The following is a 20,041-nucleotide window of genomic DNA, read 5'->3' on the forward strand; positions in this document are numbered from 1 at the left end:
AGGGTGGGTGGCACCTGGGAGCTCATCGATGGGGAAGTGAACTTAAAACCAACTTGAAAACAGCCCTGCGTCCCCTTGTCTTGAATGCCCTGGGACGGCACGTAGAGAACGCCCAGGGCAGGATGGCACCATGGCACTTGGGGGCAGGCGAGCAGAGGCCAGGTGACGGGCTGGGCGGCAGGGACAGGGTCTGCTGTGTGCACGCTGGCCGGGCGGCTGGAGGTTAAGGAGGCCTGCCAAGGAGCCTCAGCGTCAGCACACGTCCAGCGAGGTGTTTCCCTCCGTGGCAAGAGACTTGTGCTCTAGGCCACGGCGGCTACCACGTGGTGACAGCACGCAGCTCAGACGCTGCAGCCTGTATCTCATCCAACCCTCCGTGGAACCCTTCGAGGGGGCATCGTGGGCCCCTGTCTACAGGGCGGGTGCCTGGCTAACCGCCGGGTCTCATCCAACTCATGGCGGGGGGGGGGGGGGGGGGGGGACCCTGCAGCAGCCTCGGGGCCTGTGACTCAGGAGCGGGCCCACGAGAGAGCTCGTGCCATTGGTTCTGGGGACAGGGCGAGGCAGAAGGACAGGGCCCCGCAGGACACACGCACACACACACACGCACACACATGCACGCACACACACACTATCTGCCCACACCATCTGGGCCTGCTGGCTTCACCACCACTCTGCTGGAAAACGCTCCTAGGGGGGCACCTGGGTTGAGTATCTGACTCTTGATTTTGTTTTGTTCTTTTTTTTTAAGACTTTGTTTATTTGGCAGAGAGAGAGAGAGAGAGAGAGCACAAGCAGGCAGAGGGAGAGGGAGAAGCAGGTTCTAAGCAGGGAGCCCCATGCAGGACTCGATCCCAGGACTCCAGGATCATGCATGACCTGAGCCCAAGGCAGACGCTTAACCCACCGAGCCACCCGGGCACCTCTGACTCTTGATTTCGGCTCTGCTCATGATCCCAGGGTCATGAAATCGAGCCCCGAGTCAGGCTCTGTGCTGGGCATGGAGTCTGCTTAAGATTCTGTATCTCTCTCTCTCTCTCTGCTTGCCCCCCCACTCTTTCTCTCTAATAATAAAAAAAAGAAAAAGAAAAGAAAAAGCTCCTAGGTGGGTCACTTAGGATCTCCGAATTACCAAACCCAGCGTTTTCATTTCTGCCCTTACTTTATCTTTTTTTTAAAAGATTTTTTAAAATTTATTCATAAGAGACACAAAGAGAGAGAGAGAGGCAGAAACACAGGCAGAGGGAGAAGCAGGCTCCACGCAGGGAGCCCGACGTGGGACTTGATCCCAGGGCCCCAGGATCACGCCCTGGGCCGAAGGCGGCGCTAACCGCTGAGCACCCCGGGCTGCCCCCTGCCCTTACTTTGCTCTTTGGAGCATACCCAGCCCTGCGCACCACGCCTGCATCGTTAAGACCACCTCCCGCGTTGGAAGCTGGGCCACAGGTGACTTCCCTCTTGCTTCCTATCTCTTCGGTCACTTTCCTTGGTGTCCCTCGCTGGCTTCTCTGCCTCCTGGTGCCCAGGGTGCCCTCCAGGCTCCCTTCCCATTTCCCTTCTCACCCTGCCACTCTCGGGCATATTCATGCCCACACCTGGCTTCTGTCGCCGCCTACTTCAGCTCTCTGTCCCCAGCCCAGACCACTTTGTGGAAACTTTGTGTCCGGCTGCCCATCACCCGCTCCCCCAGAGGTCGGGGAGGGGGGGTAGCACTGGACATGAGCTCAGTGTCCCCCGCCCCAACCTGCTCCTCCTCTGGCCTTCCATCCTGCAGTGAGGACACCACCATCCGCCTGGTCACCCAAGCTGGGAGTCGTCCTCCCTGCCCCACTCCATACATACAGGCTGGATGGCTGTGCCTCTGTTTCCCTCCCTGCATCTTCTCCGTTCCCACAGCCACTGCCTCAGTTCCTTCTGTATCATCATCCCCTGGGTTTGACTACCGTAGCCTCCCACAGGTATGCCCGTCCCCATGTTCGATCTCTACACCGTTACCAGAGTGACCTTTGTCCGGTAATGAGCGTCTGCTCAAAGTCCCCACTGGGACCCCATCACCCTCAGAAGATTGCCTCAGCTCTGGGGTCATCCCGCTCACCCGTCGGACCACCTGTTCCACCAGGTAACCACATGCACCCTTTGCTTCAACCTGCAGGCCCTCCCTCGCCTCCGAGCTTTCACCCACAGTCCCTTTTCTCCTAATTCCCACTCGTCCTTTACATGTAGTTCCTGTGCCACCCTACTAGGAACACTTGCCCCGCCTGGCACTCCCTGCCATCCTTATCAGATCCTGGCTCCTCCTTCTGGGTTCCCTGAACAGCTCTTGGAGAGTGATCATCACAATGCATAGGGCTGGCTGATTTATACCCACCTCCACCTTTCTGGGGGGGGGGGGGGGAACCTCTCACTGTGTCTGTAGTTCAACAAATGCTGCTGGTAAAAGTAAAGGATGAAGAGAAGGGATGTTGAAAATCCTAATGCAGACACAGCTGCTTAATAAAAACCATCATCTGGGGTCAAACCAAGAGCTAAACAGAGCAGTGTTCTGGCTCTGACAGCCGTTCCAGAGACTTTTCTGGAAATCGAGATAGAATCATAGCACGTAAAGCTGGAAGAGTCATTCAAGGCCATCTGATTTAACACTCCATTTGACAGGGCCCAGAAAGGTGAACCGGATTCCCTGGGCGCCACAGCTTGCACAACAGAATGGGCTCTCTAGACCTCAAACCCACTGCTTTTACACTTTCACTCTGCTGCCCCCTGAAGGGAAAATTGGGAATGTTCTCTAGAAGCTCTAAAGTCCCTTAGAAATCCATTGTGGAAAAACAAAAACAAAAACAAAAACAAAAAACATTATGTCCTCAGCATCTGTGATTAGTTTTAACAGTCTTCTTTACCAATTTATAATCTCAATATTCTTAGAGATAACGAATATCCTTAATTTACAAGTATCATGAAAAACCATGTAAATTTTATGCCTGGCTCTCTTTGTCCGAGAGCTTAGCCTTATACTGAGCACAGATCAGCCTTGGGTACACTATCCCCCTTTAACATGTGGTAGAGCTCAGAATTAAACACTATTTTCAAAGATAACTTGCTTCTCATCGTATTCTTCCAGCAGCTGCCTGACATTATCCAAAGCTGTTCTCGCATCCTTGCCCTTCTGTTCATATCCAATGGTGTGTCGATATTAGGGCCAGCCTCCATCATACCTCATTCTTTTTTTCTAGAACTCGGTTATTTACTTAGCACATACTATGTCATGCATGTTTTTTCTGTATTTTGGCTTTTGATTTTTATTAAAAAAAAAGAGTCTCTCTTTTTTTTTTTTTCTTTCTAGACATCTTTATCAAGCACTTCAAAGAATTTCCATAATCCCTGACTTCAGATTGCTCCTGGGAATTGTGGAAAGAAAACACACAAAGCAATTTTGGTTGCGATTTGAAATGTTCAATATGCAAATCTCAGAGTTTCCTGTAAGGACAGGCCCCTGCAGGTGGACTGGCTGGCTGGACTCCTCATTTCTTACGTAGTGATTTACAGCCCTCTAGTGGGTCTTCAAAGTAACATTAAAAGGGACGCTGAGGGTATTGACTTATGGCTTTGTTCTTTTGTTTGTCCCTTCATTTGTTCCTTCCTTCACTCATTAATTAAATCATTCATTCATTCATTCAATGTACAAATGCGAGTGGAGTACCCACATAGGTTCCAGGCACATTTTAAGTACTGGAGATACTGCAGTGAACAAAATAAACAACAACAAAATCCTATGTATTAGGTACTTAAGACAAAGAAGACAGCGAGTAGGGACACATTTGGGGCAAAAATCAGGAGCTTAATTTTGAAGATGCTAAGTTAGAGATACCCACTAAGTCTTCCAACTAGTTTCCCTTCAAACTTAGTTGGTGTCTCTGAGAACACCTGTAGAGCACTTGTGAGCAGAACACACACACACACGCACACACACGCACACACGCACACACACAATGCAGATAATCTCTTTATTTGGGATTTCACCACATTTAAGTTAAAACTGACCACATGAGCAAGAAGACTGTGAAGACAGTGAATTAGGCCCTGGGTGTGAGAGAGAAGCTCTCGCCTTGGCCACACTCTCATGAAACTGCTCGGCTCTGAGCTCTCTGTTTAAATGTTATCTCAGTTTCTGTCTCAGTTCTGTTTTCTTGATTCCTACCACAATGTGTAATGGCTGAATTTCTCTGTACACAAAACCCATGAGTACATCTGCCGCCTCCACCCCCAGGGCTATGAGTGAGTCCTACTCCCTGTGGAGTAGGGACCACAGGGACCTCTCTGGCACCAGGCAGGGTCTCGATTTCTATCTGTTGAAGGATGAGTTTTTGTTGTAATGGGTCAGGTAAGACAATATACATGAGAAGCTAGTGATGTAGACCAGTATATGGCATATTCTGAATGAGTAAAAAACACAGTTAATTCCTCATTTAGGCAACCACAGTGGGTTGCAGGTAGTCCGGGAAATTTTCAGGGAAGAAACTGAGTGCAATCGCATCTTAAAAAATAGTGGAAAATGGAGAAAAGAGAGAGGAAGTGACAGGGGATGAGGTGTTTCATGTAAGGTGCTCCTGATTGGCTTCCACATGCTTCTCGGCCTCCAGTGTCTCTGCTCTAGGGTCTAGGGAGCTCTGCTGGGCTGTCCTGCCCCTTACTCTCACTCAATGGTATGGACTAACTCTGGCCGGGCGTTAGGGTTTCTCATGCTTTTTTCTATGTCGCTTTTTTCTTTGTCCTCGTGAACATGACTCCGCTGTCTCTTCTCTAATGAACACCTGGCATACCAATGCCTATCATTACCCCTGGCACACTGTAAATGCTCAATAAATATTTGTTGAGTGAACATATATATCTAGAAGCCACTCTCCATACTCCTAGGATGGCCTTTCCCCAATATTCTCTGCCATAGGGTTGGGGCATTTGAAACAAGAGTACTTTGGGGCTCACTCCAGATGCTTGCACGATTATAAGCTACTTTCTCATACTTTAACAAAAACGTATTCATGCCTCCTTTCACAGGACTTATCTCGGCTGCCAGGAGCTTGGAGCTGAGCTACTGTCAGACCCGTGTCAACAAATAATGATAAATAACAAGGCAAGTGTTGGTTTATGTACAAGGTGGTCTGTGAACACCTGTGTAGATGGAAAAACTGCTTGTTTTAGCATGCTAGAAGAAGCTTCCTAGGGTATAGGATAGGAAGTCGTCACTGAATATTGTAAGACAAGTTGTGTCCTCTGGACAGACATGGGGGGGTGAGGGAGTGGTTTGGGGAGTAGGGTGGATAGTATTCCAGGCAAACGGAATAAGGGGTACAAAGGTGATGGTGGTAGTGGTGGTGGTGGTGGTGAGAGATGAGAAAGTGTGCCAGGTTTGGGGAATTGGGGCAAAGCATGAGAGCCAGTGGGTGGCCAGAGAGAAGGTGCAGGATTGGATTTAGGGCAGGCCAGCCAAAGAGCCCCATATGTGTCAATCTTTAACAGGTCTAAAATTAAAAAAAAAAATACAATGCTAATTAACTCAGACACTTGTGGCTCCTTACATAACTTTTGAAACCTAAATTGGCCCTATTCCCTTGAGGTAAGACCATGTCCTTGCATGTTACTTTAAAAATTCTCCCGGCTGGCAATTCCAATTATATATTCAGTGCATGTAAGAAATTCCTTATTTTTAACGTAAAGAGGTTTGTAATTCTTATTAATAGAAAATCCAGTTCCTCTCAACTCTATGCTGAACAGATATTTAAAGAAAATTGACCTATTTATGTACTGCCAAATGATTAGTCTCCTGGTAATGGACTCTTCCAGGGCTGGCCCCCTCTCCCAGGTAAAAATGGGACTGCTCCATCTGACTACCTGAGCTGGGCACCCGAAGAGGCTATATCTTATGAAGCACTGCCAATTAATTATGTTTGGCACCCCAGATAACCTATGTGGTAGTCTTTTCTATCAAAAAAATTTTTGTAGGAGTCTAAAAGATAAAAGACTATCTCTGCCTTAGAGCCACCATATTCTCCTGGGTATTCCAAAATATCAAGGACTTGCATATTCTACACTGCGGTTTTGCACACATCCTGTGCATGTTAAACAGGACTGTACGTTTAGTGTTCAAAAATATAGTCTCTCGGGATCCCTGGGTGGCTCAGTGGTTTAGCGCCGACTTCGGCCCAGGAAGTGATCCTGGAGACCGGGGATCGAGTCCTACGTTGGGCTCCCTACATGGGGCCTGCTTCTCCCTCTGCCTGTGTCTCTGCCTCTCTCTCTGTATCTACCATGAATAAATAAATAAAATCTTTATATATATACATATATATATTCTCTCTCTCTTTCTCTCTCTCTATATATACACTCTATGATGATTGCACCCAAAAGTCATGCGTAAGCTTTAAATCCTTTCTAGGAGGATCCACTGTTTGCAAATTGATTCTTCTCTTCCTGGCCGTTGGACCTAAATAAATAATCTAACTTTTCTGTGCTTCGGCTTCGTCCTGGGCAAGAATACTAGTTCCTGCATTACCGTCTGGCGTTGAGGAACAAGGGAGACGGCACAGGTACCGCGCTCTGCGCAGTCCCCGCCGGGCGTGCCCCGGTTCGGGCACCGGTCGGCGAGGTTGTGTACGGCTCAGCCCCGCATCTCCGCCCTCCGCTTCCGCCACGACTTCAGTGCGACGCCTCCCAGGCTCGGGGGTTCAGGAACCTAAGAGGAGGGCGCTGTGTAGACGAGAGTGGGTAGTGCGAGGGGTCAGGGTGCCGAGGGCAGCAGGCAGCCCTTTGGGGGGGGGGGGGCGGCGGCAGCGTGCAAAGAAGCCCGAGGGGAGGTCTCAGGACTTCGAGCACCCAGGAGGCCTGGGCGGAGGTTCCCGAGCTGCGGAGACCCGCCTACACCCGCTTCCAATGCCCCGGCCTCCCTGCTGCTTAGCTCCGCCCCTTTCTCCCTCCGGGGGCGCGAGGCGGGGAAGCGGACGCCGACGCCGACGCGGTTGCCTAGCAACACACCTTTCCCAGGATGCCTGGGGTGTTGTGTTCTCTTAGCCAATCAGAGAGGCGAGGCGGCCTCCCCGCGGGCCAATAGGCTGCCGGGCCGGGGCCCGCGTCGGTTAAACCGGGCTGGAGACCCGAGCGGCTGCGCGGTGGCCCGGAGCGGTCTCGGAGCCGGCGGAGCGACCTGCGGGAGGCCTGCGGCGGCCGGGCCATGCCGACGCGGGCGGAGGACTACGAGGTGCTGCACACCATTGGCACCGGCTCCTATGGCCGCTGCCAGAAGATCCGGAGGAAGAGCGACGGCAAGGTGAGCGCGGGCCGCCTCCCTGTCTCCGCCGCTGCAGCGCTTTCTCCCGCCGGCGGCGAGCGCCCTCGGCCCCTGGGGTGGCTGGCGGGGGAGCGAGGGGCCCGTCTCTCCGGGCTTGCTCCGGGGCTGGGGATCCAGCCTGCATCTTTTGAGATCTACCTATCTGTATTTTTTTTTTCCCTTCCCTCCTTTTTCCTGCTTTGACTTGCTAAGGGCCTCCCATTAGTGACAGGTAGGTAGCTCGAGTGTCGAGCTCTTTCCAGAATAGAGTGGCCCCCTCGGACATAGGAAAGAGGCAGGGACCACCGGGACCTGGAGCTTTTTGTCTTGCAGTCAGAGCTCGTTTAAAAATACCCGTTCTTCGGATTATTGGATTCTTCTTTCCCAGGGTGTGCAGGTAGATCTCAATACGGGAAGAAACAATGGAGAGGAAACTGCCTGCCTGTCTGGGGCTGGAGGGATCTTTCTTCCCAAGGTCTCTCACCCTGGAAAAGTGGGTCCGGTTGGAATGATGAGGGGCTTTGATTACCTCTTTTTTTTTTTAAGAAAAATATTTTATTTATTTATTCATGAGAGACACACACAGAGGCAGAGACACAGGCAGAGGGAGAAGCAGGCTCTCTGCGGGGAGCCTGATGTGGGACTCGATCCCAGACTCCGGGATCACACCCCGAGTGAAAGGCAGATGCTCAACCACTGAGCCACCCAGGTGTCCCTATTACCTCTGCTCCAGCTTTGACCAAAGTACCTTTCCCCGACCTACCACAAAGCACCTGAAGGCAGCGGTTTGGGGGGAGGCCGAATATGTGCCTCATGCCCCTGTCTCCCATTGCATCATTTACTGCTTGAAATTGAGGGCAAAGTTACAGAAATAAATGCAGGGGTTCTTAAGTTTATTAAAGTAAACTAGATGATAACAAATGTGTGATCTATTTAATAAAGAAGTGACTTTTAAAATTTTTAAATTTTAGGGGCGCCTGGATGGTTCAGTGGTTGAGCATCTGCCTTTGACTCAGAGCATGATCCCAGGATCCTGAGATCCAGCCCCACATCAGGCTCCCTGCCTGCTTCTCCCTCTGCCTGTGTTTCTGCCTCTCTCTCTGTCTCCCATGAATAAATAAATAAAATCTTAAAAATAAATAAATAAATAAATCTTAAAAAAAATTTTTTTTTTAATTTTAGAATGTTCGTTCTTTGAGTATAATGAGTTCATTCATACCTTGGAAATTCTTACTTCAGGTATTAGTTTGGAAAGAACTTGACTACGGCTCCATGACAGAAGCCGAGAAACAGATGCTTGTTTCTGAAGTGAATTTGCTCCGTGAACTGAAACATCCAAACATTGTCCGTTACTATGATCGAATTATTGACCGAACCAACACAACACTGTACATTGTAATGGAATATTGTGAAGGAGGGGACCTGGCTAGTCTAATTACAAAGGGAACAAAGGAAAGGTAAATTCGTCTTTTTAACTTAAGCTAAAAACGGGCCAAGTTTTCTTTTCTGTTAAGCATCCTGTTTTAGGATTGGGGATGAAGTACTTAGTAATGGGAAAGACTTCTTGTATTTGTTTGATGGGTTGACAGCACTTTAGAAAAATCTCTGGTGAATCAACACCCATATCTCATTTTGAAAATAAGAGTTTATTTCCCTATTTGTACATTCTGAAAACTAGAGACTTCACGTTATCCCATTTTTTAAATGGTTTTGTTCATAAGTTATATGCTGTATAACTGCTTTGGTTTCAGACAATATTTAGAGGAAGAGTTTGTTCTTCGAGTGATGACTCAGCTGACTCTGGCCCTAAAGGAATGTCACAGACGAAGCGATGGTGGTCATACTGTGCTGCATCGTGATCTGAAACCAGCCAATGTTTTCCTGGATGGCAAGCAAAACGTTAAGCTTGGGGACTTTGGGCTAGCGAGGATATTAAACCATGATACAAGTTTTGCAAAAACATTTGTTGGCACACCCTATTACATGTCTCCTGTAAGTACTTCAGAATTTAAATACTTTTTAAACATCCTAATGCTAAGCATTCAAATGCAGGGAAATTGAGGTTTTGTTTACTTGTTTGCTTAGTAATACACAATAGCCAAGAATTATAACGTTCATTTTAAATTTATATTTTTTTCAAATGAACCACCAGACTATTTAATTCCTCTATATCAGCAATTAAAGTGAAGCTTTTTTTTTTTTTTTTTAAGATTTATTTATATATTTGAGAGAGAGAGCATGAGCAAGAGTGGAGGGAGAAGCAGAGGGTGAGGGAGAGAATCTCAAGCAGACTCCCCGCTGAGTGTGGATCTCAACTCGGGGCTGGATCCCCAGACCCTGGGATCATGACCTGAGCCAAAAGCAAAAGAGTCGGACAGTTACCCAACTGAGCTACCCAGGCATCCCTAAAGAGAAGCTTTTATTGAATGACTGCCCTGTGGCAAGTGCCAGGATTACAAAGATGAAATAGGTTTTGTCTCTGGCCTCAAGAGCAACATCTCCCAAAGTGCCATGGGTCCTGTACTTCAGCTTGGACTTCTTTGGAGTGTTTGTTTAAAATGCAGAGTCCTGGACCCCAAACCCAAATCCAGTGAGTCTGGATCTCTGGACCAGTTCTTGTACTCTGCTTTCACCCCCACCCCCCTTCCACTTTTCATTTTGGACTCTGCCTTTTAACACACTCTCTAGATGATTCTTCTTGGTGGAGATTCACTCCAGATAACATGTTTTTATGGTGTTAGCTTCTTGTACTTGCTCTTTTTTTGTTACTTTTTCCTGCAGGGAGCTGCAGCCCACTCACATTATGTATCCTTTCCCTCTGTTCCTGGATATTTTGTTTCCAAAATTTCTTACCCTTCTAAGGAGCCAGGCTCTGCATACCTTTGTGTGAATTGTTCTGTCTTCCTTTTTGGTTATTTCTTGGCCTGCAGCTCTCAGAATGAAATTGCTAGGTCAAAGAATATGAACTGTTTATGACTCTCTAGATATTACCTGATGGCTCTTGATAAGCTTGAAGCAGTATGCTATCACCAATGTGTTGTATATGAAATCTGAGCAGATACAGATGGAGATTTATTCTTTTTTTTTTAAGCAATTCACAAACATTTCCAGGATTTTCCAAATCTTTTTTAGTTATTTTCTCCAATCTGACTATAGTATAAAACTTTGTAAATTAACAGTTTTGTTTTTGACTAAGCTTAGACACTGTCAGAACCAAGCCATTTTCTCACTGGATCAGATTCCAAATAGAAAGCCTTAAACATAAAGGAAAATTATCCAGAAGTGGTTCTTGGAAAATTTGAAACCTGTGTAATTCTTTTGTTCCTTTTCCCTCCTGCTCTTGTAATTAGATCAGTTCGGTCTTCCCTAAGGCATTGATTGTCAGGAAGTGGTATCAGACTCACCTGTTGGGAGATTAAAACACCAAGAAGCTTCCTGAAGGCTTTGGTACTTGCTTCAGTGCCCTTTGTTGAGAATAAGAACTGTGGTAGACTATTACTGTACATGTGAGAGAAAGGCAAATGATTAAACTAGAAAATGAGAATAATTCATACTGTGACTTATACTGTGGACTAAGGGAAAGATATATAAATGGATAATTCATTAAAATGGATAGCCATTTATGTCTATATCCACTTAAATGTAGGCTAGATAAATGTTTTGGTTATTCTGAAATTTCTCTGGTTCTTTTTTTTCCCCTCAAGTTCTTTTAAAATGGAATTTTTAGATTATGAATGCCTTGTGGGTAGAAGTTTGAATTATCAGCACCTGATCTTTTGTAACACAATAACATTTGTGCAAGAAAAAAAGGTGCGTGAATTATATGGGACAAAATATATTAGAATGATTACCTTTTTTCCATTATAAATTTGAAGATAAAATACAAAGTGCCATCTTTTGTTATTATGATACAAGATTGACATAAGCTGAATGAGCCTTTTGTATTTGATATTTTTGTTACAGATATAAAATGTAACATAAAATGTTTTCCTTTTTATTTTTCTCTCTCTCTGAGTCAGTATTACCAAACTTAAAGAGATTCCACTTTTGTCTCGGGTTATTTTGTAAGTTTTAAAACAAGATAAACTTTTGATTCCTCCTACATTTTTACCCTGATTACCCCCTTTACCTTGTTCCTTTAGGAACAAATGAATCGGATGTCCTACAATGAAAAATCGGATATCTGGTCACTAGGTTGTTTGCTGTATGAATTGTGTGCATTAATGTAAGTATGATGAAGACAGATTTCTGGTCTGAAGTTTATACAGTCATAGAGGCTTGTCACCTTTCACTGGGTTCAACTTTTTGAGCATCCATGCATATTCAAATCTGAAAGACTCATACAGATTAAAAAATTATTTGCAAATTAATAATGTAACCCCTGAGGCTGGTTCACACTTTTAACCTGGTTAGATTCATCCCTTGCTAGACTGATACTTAGCTCAGGGGGAGAGCACAGAGGTCAGGCCTATGGAAGACATGAAACGAAAGTCTAGGGGAGAGGTCTGGGGGTCTGGAGAACAAGAAAGTGTTCCCATTCTTTTCCTTCTAAGCCTTTCTGTAGAGCAGCAGTTCTCAGCCCTGGAGTGGGAAATAATATTACCCTCTAAGGGACATTTAACAATGTCTGGAGACATTTTTGGATGTCACAGCTAGAGATAGCTACTGGCGTCTCATGATTAGACAGGACAGCAATGCTGCAAAATGTACTACAATGCACAGGTTAGCCTCCCCTAACAAACATTACATAACTCTAAATGTCTAATGCCAAGATTGGGCTACTTAGCTGTGGAAGACAATCCCAGAAGAGACATAAATACAAACTGGAGCTTAAACTATGCTTTTGATTTGGTTCCTATTCTATATTTTCATTTTTACATTAAAAACATTTCTCCCTCAGGCCTCCATTTACAGCTTTCAACCAGAAAGAACTAGCAGGGAAGATTAGAGAAGGCAAATTCAGGCGAATTCCATACCGTTACTCTGATGAATTGAATGATATTATTACAAGGATGTTAAATTTAAAGGTAAAGAGTGTAAGATTATATTGTCTGTGTCTATCTCTCAATTACATCGTGGAGTATATTTTCTCTCTTGGAGCAATAAGACTGAAGAAGCACTAGCTGTATTTCCTTAGGTAAATCTACTCTGTTAATGCAAGTGAAAACATGTAAATTTGGCAAATTGTGTGTTCTTGCTAGCCTACGTTCTGTGCTCTCTTTAGGTCTCCTCTCTCTCTCTGCCATGCTAACAGATGGTTGATTAGCAAAGCAAGATTGCAGAAAACCTCCAAATCCGCAGTTCCCTTTGCTTACCTCAGCATGGCAGGTGGTAAGGGAAGGAGTCACAAATAAGACTTCATTACCCTGCCTCTTGCTCCAGTTGAGAGATCAGAGATGGGGCAAGGGAGGGCTGGCTTAAAAAAAAAAAAAAAAAAAAAAAAAAATCCAGGGGAAATAAATAAAGATGAGGTGGAAAAAAATATGGCCGTGGGATGGGGATGGAGATGTTGTAGGGTCAGGTTGAAATGCTGTGGAATTACAAAGAAGGATAATGGTGACCTGACAGGACTGAAGGTCAATGAGAGAGGATTTTGCTTAAAGTAGTAGTAAAGTAGTATTAGAGTACTTTCCCTAAAACAGACCTGAGCAGTGCTTCCAACCACCAGCTCAGGGATTAAACTTTTTTAGAAAGGTTAAGGGGGAACGGAGGTTAAGTGAACATCTACATTACTGTGGACCCAAAACCTCATGGGTTAAAGCCACCAGTGAACTTAACCTTTCCAGGTGTTGAATTAAGACCCATCCATAAAGGAGGCCTTTCTTTTGTCTTGGAAACATATGCCGTTTTTTAGTGTACCTGCTCTGTTAGGACGAGCATTGTGTTATGAAATCTGATTATAACACTGAGCATTTCTTTCCCCCAGGATTACCACCGACCTTCTGTGGAAGAAATTCTTGACAATCCTTTGATAGCAAACTTGGTTGCAGAAGAGCAAAGAAGAAATCCCGAGAGGAGAGGGCGGCGATTAGAACCAGAGAAGTTGCAGGATTCCAGCCCTGTCTTAGGAGAGCTGAAACTAAAGGAACTGCAGCTACAGGAGAGAGAGCGAGCCCTCAAAGCTCGTGAAGAAAGGCTGGAGCGTAAGTCCAAGTGGGGGCAAAACACGGGAGAGCTATGGAGGTTCTTTTGATGTGCATGAAATCTATTGGAATGGAATATTTGATATTCGTATGTTCTGCTGGAACATACTATAAATGCTTGAGAAACCAGAATATGGGTTGTAAAATAGTATATGAAGCATGCTGGCCACCTTCATATAGAGCCTCTTTTTCTGAGATTGGTCGCTCTTACTGTTGTTACTAGCTGTGATGTCCCTAATGCAGTAGCCATTATACTTTACTGCGGAGCCTCTTTTTCTTTCCCTTCCTTAATGTGTTTATACCCTAAATTTTTTTTTCCATTGTAAAAGAGGGTTTTAGCATTGGCTGCCTTCCATAATAAAAACCATCACTTTCATTTTCTGAAATGGCTGATCCAGCACAGTGCAGGTGTCAAATACTGTAGCATGCAGAACTCAATATGTTCAGGCAACTCAGAAGAGTATGTGGGTGCCAGGTGTTTTAGGCCCATCAACACTCTGATGAGTATTAACTGATTAGATACTAATTAGTTCTTGATGTTGAAAGTCTGTCTACCCTACTAAAGCATGAGCCACTACCCAGGTTTTTGCATGATGCAGGGTAGCAAGAGCAGGAGCACTACAGTAAAGAGTGATGGTCCAGTGGAAGAGAAGCCATGACAGGACAGATTGAGGCCCCCTCAGCAGATGTGAAGAAATACTAGGTGGTCCAGGTTCTTGGACATCACACTGGGGAAGTGGCCTGTGCCGTCCCTGTGGGAGCCTTGTGTACAGGTAGGTGAAGAAGAGGCAGCTTCATGTAGCACAGAGCACTATTTTTTTTTTCTTTTTTAATCTCAGTTTTAGTGCTTATAAGCTATGTGACCTTGGTCAAGAGATGACCCTCTCTGGGCCTCAGTTTCTTCCACTACAAAAAGATAGCGTTAGGGGCCTGGGTGGCTCAGTGGCTGAGCATCTGCCTTCGGTTCAGGTCATGATCCCAGGGTCCTGGGATCAAGTCCTGCATTGGGCTCCCCCGGAAGTCTACTTTTCCCTCTGCTCTCCCCACAGATGCTCTCGCTTGCTCTCTCTCTCTCAAATAAATAAAATCTAAAAAAAAAAAAAAAAACATTAAGGGAAGAGAGAAGAGAAAGAAAGAGAGTTACAACCATCTCCTGCCATCCCCGTGGCTCACCTGATTTTGCTTCTGCAGCTTCATGCACAATGTGGACTATAGGCATGTTTCTGTTTAAATGAACTTAGAAAGCATCCAATGCATACATGACTGTTTATTACTTCCTGATGGTGGTTGCATAGCGTGCTGTGAGATAGGCTTTCTGCAGAAGGATGACCTATGCTTACCCAGAAATCTTTTCTGGATGCTTCTGTCAAAAGAATTTGTAAAACAAACAACCCTTTTATTAAAACTTACCCCAGTGTTCTGTAGTTTCATATAGCAACTGAAACCTGAACTTTCTGAATTCTGAGCCATGAATTTAAAAATGACCTTTGTTACTGATCTAAAGAAGTACCTCCTAACCTAGCTGTGGTTTTTTTCCCCCTCCATTTGGGTGCTGTCACTCACCCAGAAAGAGCGTTTGCTCTGTGAGGTCAGGTCATGCCCGGAAAATGGACTGTTGCCCGTTTTCAGTGGAAAGCAGAGATGGCTTTAGTTGTTTATTTTCCCAAATGGGTTCCACTCAGACAGCATGACCAAAGGTTGACGCTAACTTTGTGTTTGTGCTTAAACCAATCCTTATGAGAAAACCTAAGACAACATGCCACATACTGAAGTGCTGGATTAAAACCTAACACAACAGGTTGACCAGGGTTTATGGTAAGAAAACTTTCACGGTACCAGTGAGGCGTGCTGGTCTTCGTGATTAGGAAAGGTGGAAAGATTACCAGATGTGAAAGGTCTTGTACCTGTAGCCCCTTGTTGACATCTTTCTTATCCCTTGCCTTTTTATTTTTTTTTTCCTTGCCTTTTTTAAAGAGAAGGAACGGGAGCTTTGTGTTCGTGAGAGACTGGCAGAAGACAAGCTGGCTAGGGCAGAAAATCTGTTGAAGAATTACAGCCTGCTGAAGGAGCAGAAGTTCCTGTGTCTGGCAAGTGATCCAGGTATGAGAATCAGCTCCGTAGACAGAAGCTGCCGCCATAGATGAAGTGGCATCCCTGTTGCTGCCATGGGGCCCTGGTAGCCCTAAGTCTCCCAAGTCTAGCATTTTAAGATGGAGTTAATGAAATATATGCATTTCAATGGAAATAATGATTCTTTGATAGCAGTGATTTACTTAATGGGTTCATAGACCCAAGGCAATGAGTCCTAATGAGTTCGTCTTCAATTTTATTTACCTCATTGAACTACCTATTTAGTTTTTGATACTTGTTTTTACAAGTTAGGCCTTTTTAAATTTTTATTTTTTAATTTTTTTATTTAAAGATTTAATTTATTTATTCATGAGAGACACAGAGTGAGAGAGAGAGAGAGAGAGAGAGGCAGAGACATGGGCAGAGGGAGAAGCAGGCTCCATGCAGGGAGCCCGACGTGAGACTTGATCCCGGGTCCTCAGGATCAAGCCCTGGACTGAAGGCATCGCTAAACCTCTGAGCCACCCGGGCTACCCGAGGTCCTTTTTAAAGATTTTCCTCTGGCTTCATTATCAAAACTTTACATTTATCTCCATTTTCAAGCAGAAATCCCAGCATTTTATTCTTGCCACAGGAGCAAGAGTAGTAAGTGCCACCTCCTTTATAGAAAGTACAACTTAAGAGGTATGATAAACTGACCGTAGAATAAGGCATCACTTTTGGATCTTTGCTAAGACCCCTTCAAACTGAAACATGTATTTATCAAAATTCAGTTGGTTGATATCTACGAACACTCTGTGCATCCTCGTTACTCGGAGTGTCATTTGTGGACAGTCAGCCTTCCCAGGGCCCTGTCTTTGTGTGCCTTGTGCCCTCGCTCTGCTCTCCAAGACGTGGTGGGTGCATAAACCAGTGAGCCAGCTCTAACGGGCCTTCTCCATTTCACCGAATGCCCACATCCAACCTAATTGACTCTTTAAGCTTATAGAAAATGTGATGTGTTAAACCTCTTTTCTCTAAATTTCTTTGTGACACAACTTATTTTTTACAGTGTTTCTGTGGGTTTTAAAAATTGAGTGTCTGGGCAGCCGGGGTGGCTCAGCAGTTTAGCGCTGCCTTCTGCCCAGGGCATGATCCCAGAGTTCCGGGATTGAGTCCCACATCGGGCTCCCTGCATGGAGCCTGCTTCTCCCTCTGCCTGTGTCTGCCTCTCTCTCTGTCTCTCTCTGTGTCTCTAATAAATAAATAGTCTTTAAAAAAAAAAAAAAAGAGTATCATGTCTTTGGCAAATAGTGACAGTTTAAAAAAAAAATTGAGTGAATTTTCCAGTGAAACTTGGGCAGTCTACTGTGTAGGGCAGCATTTGTGAAGGCTGCTGTCATTTCCATCTGGAATAAATTGAGACAGTATCTTCTTCTGCCACCCATAAAGACAAAATAGGCTGAAATTATGATCACTGTGGTAGAGCAAGGAGAAGTTTTGATCTGGGTGAGTTTCATTCATCAAACCTGTTGTCCAGAATCATCAAAGGTCCTGCTAGGTCTGCTCCTCCAGGGAATGAGCTTATTTACATCTTGCCCTGAGAGTCTTTGAACAAAGGCTGAAAAGAGCTGGAGCAGGATGATGTGTTTCAATATAGGATATATAAATAGGTATAGGGGGCAGCCCGGGTGGCTCAGCGGTTTAGCTCTGCCTTCAAGCCCAGGGCATGATCCTGGAGACCCAGGATCAAGACCCATGTCAGGCTCCTTGCATGGAGCCTGCTTCTCCCTCTGCCTCTGCCTCTGCCCCTCTCTCTCTCTCTGTGTCTCTCATGAATAAATAAAATCTTTAAAAAAAAAAATAGGTATAGGGATCTGTGTCCATGGGAATCATGACAAACACTTAAGATGAGCACCAGGAATCAAGTATCCCCTGGGGCCAGGAGATATTTTATGGCACCTGCTCTGAGCATGTCAATCATAAGCAACATAGCAGGGGTGAGTGGGTGCCCTTGTGCACCTAGGACAGTTGGAAATATCCTCTCCCTGCCCTCGGGCTATACAATTCAGATCAGAGGAAAGTATAATATATCAAAATCATCACAGTAAGCAGCAGCATCTTTGTAAATGCTCCTAATCTATTTAATGAAATGTTAAACTCATTTTCTACTTAGTAAAATAGTAATTCTTTTTCTAAACCCTTCTTTCTTATAAAACCACCCCATTTGTAAGATTTACAATTTACATAGTCGGTGTATAAATACAGAGGTATTTGTGATGGTAAAGGTGGTTATCTTCAAAAAGAGTAGAGTTAAGGTCTAAAAGCAGTCAAGTTTGCTTTGTAGTAGGAACAGGACCAATGTATGATATAGGAAGTCCCAGGACAACTGGAAGGCAATTTCTCTGTGTAGCCTGCCCCTACCCCAGGGCCTTTCCATTTCCTTGGCCTAGAGCATCTCCTCCAGAGAGCCATGTATGTGACTTCTCACTTTTTCACTTGCATAAAGTCTCTGCTCAAAAGTCCCCTTAATGCAGCTTTCAGCCCTGCAAACACCACCCAGTCTCCCTTTCTCAGTGTTATTTCCCCCCAGTATACCTCAGATATTCCCGCATGTGTACTCCTTTACTTGTTTCTGGTCTGGCTCCTCCTACTAGAATGTAGAATGGGACCTTTGTTTGGTCCACAGTGGCACGTACAATGAGCTCAGTAAATATTGGAACATATTTCCTTTAAATGAACACAAAGGAAAAATAAAAAGTTTCTGGAATTCAAAACTGCACGTCCCCAACTCCCGGATGGTTCTGTCAGTAGCTAATAGTGTAGCCACTTCATGGACATTTTTCTTCACGTAAAAAACGTTTTTCACTACACCATTAACTTGAATTACCTTTTCCATGCCGAATTTGCTTAGGTTCTTTCTGAAACAAGTTTCCGGTCCATTAAGCTGCAGTGAAATAAGTGTTCTTGAATATTTAACCGAGATTATAGGTGCTCTCTGTAAAAAAGAGCTTGTGCTTCCTTACTGTTGTGGAAGTAACTCTAGGTAGAATAGCAATTGTTTTCAAGAACAGAGATAAGTCACGCAGATTTCCAGCAGTTTTACATTGTGGCCCATAATCACCAATGAACTTAACCTTTAAAGAAGAGTTGATTGCTAAGAGAATACGACCCTTGGCCTATTCCAGGACTGATTTTTTTCAGTGCTGTGGGTTAAAAGATGGATTGCTCCTGGCCAGCATCATGCCCCTAGCCTCCTGTCCCAAAGAAAATAACACAGGTACCCCCAGATGACTAATGTGAACTGAAAGATTACGTGTTTTTGAGGAGTCGGGTAAGTATGGAGGAGTTGAACTTAAAACTCTTTCTCTTTCTCTTTCTCAAGAACTTTTTGACCTTCCATCCTCGATAATTAAGAAGAAGGTTCATTTCAGTGGGGAAAGCAAAGAGAACGTCATGAGGAGTAAGAATTCTGAGAGTCTGCTCACCTCCAAATCCAAGTGCAAAGACCTGAAGAAAAGGCTTCACGCTGCTCAGCTCCGTGCTCAAGCCTTGTCAGATATCGAAAAAAATTACCAGCTGAAAAGCAGACAGATTCTGGGCATGCGCTAGCCTAGCAGAGAGACACAGAGCCGTGTGCAGTATATCACCTACCCTTTAAAGATTGATCTTCAACTGCTGTAGCTTCACCATACTTGGTTCCGTGAGCCACACCTTTTTGTATAGCAAGTGAGATATTTTGGGATTGCTTTGCTTGTTCTTCTGCAACACTTGTACCAAATGTCCACACCTTTAATTTTTCTTTCTTTATAGAAAGAATGACATTTTCGTGGTTGGTTGGGCTTTCTGAATCCTGCGTGTGATTACTACTGGAACATGAAACATTACCTTCTAAATGTTGGGGGGCGGGGGGCGGCGGAAATAATGTTAGGGGAAAAAATGTAGCACTTAGTTGAAACGACTGAGTGGTGTTCTTATAATTGTTGTGCCTAGATTTAAGGTTTTAAATGTTCTTGAGCTTAGAAAACCTGATGGGATGCAAATTGGCCACTAATACTGTGACATCCTGCTTAGAAATAGCCCTCTGGTCTGCAGTGGAAATCTGTCACCTTGCGTGAAATCCATCACTGTGATGTCTATAATCTTCCCTTTTTACTCTATTTAAGAGTCTGAGCTGGCTGTCATTTACCCCCTGTTTCTCACTAAATAAATATTCTTTAGTTTTCCTATGTTTATCGTCTCCTGCATTTGTTGGTCACTTCGGTGAGGGTGTCGGTGTCTGTGGTTCATAGAGAATAGCAGTCTGGTGCTCATGAGAGCTGTGATGGTATTTCACTCTCCATCTCATCAACCTGTCTAAGCCAGTGGTCCTTAACTAGGGGCCACTTTGCATCCCAGGGGACATTTTGGAATCTTTGGAGACAGCAATTGTAATGCCGGCGGGGAGGGTGCTACTTGCATCTAGTGGGCAGGGGCCAGGGGCGCTGCTGAATAGCCCGCCACGCACAGGACTGCGTCCACCCCGAAATGTCTT

General features: G+C 45.0%; 1 protein-coding gene across 1 annotated transcript; it reads left to right on the forward strand.

Annotated features, from left to right (window-relative positions):
• Nucleotides 1-7,125: 7,125 nt before the first annotated feature.
• NEK2 (NIMA related kinase 2) lies at nt 7,126-19,734 on the forward strand. Its single transcript, XM_025982307.2, has 8 exons — nt 7,126-7,315; nt 8,555-8,772; nt 9,067-9,307; nt 11,458-11,540; nt 12,216-12,342; nt 13,242-13,458; nt 15,433-15,558; nt 18,893-19,734. Exons 1-8 carry the CDS (start codon nt 7,220-7,222, stop codon nt 19,117-19,119), a joined length of 1,335 nt encoding a protein of 444 aa, XP_025838092.2. The 5' UTR covers nt 7,126-7,219; the 3' UTR covers nt 19,120-19,734.
• Nucleotides 19,735-20,041: the final 307 nt, after the last annotated feature.

Source organism: Vulpes vulpes, chromosome 13 (genome assembly GCF_048418805.1).
Source record: "Vulpes vulpes isolate BD-2025 chromosome 13, VulVul3, whole genome shotgun sequence".
Lineage (NCBI taxonomy): Eukaryota > Metazoa > Chordata > Mammalia > Carnivora > Canidae > Vulpes > Vulpes vulpes.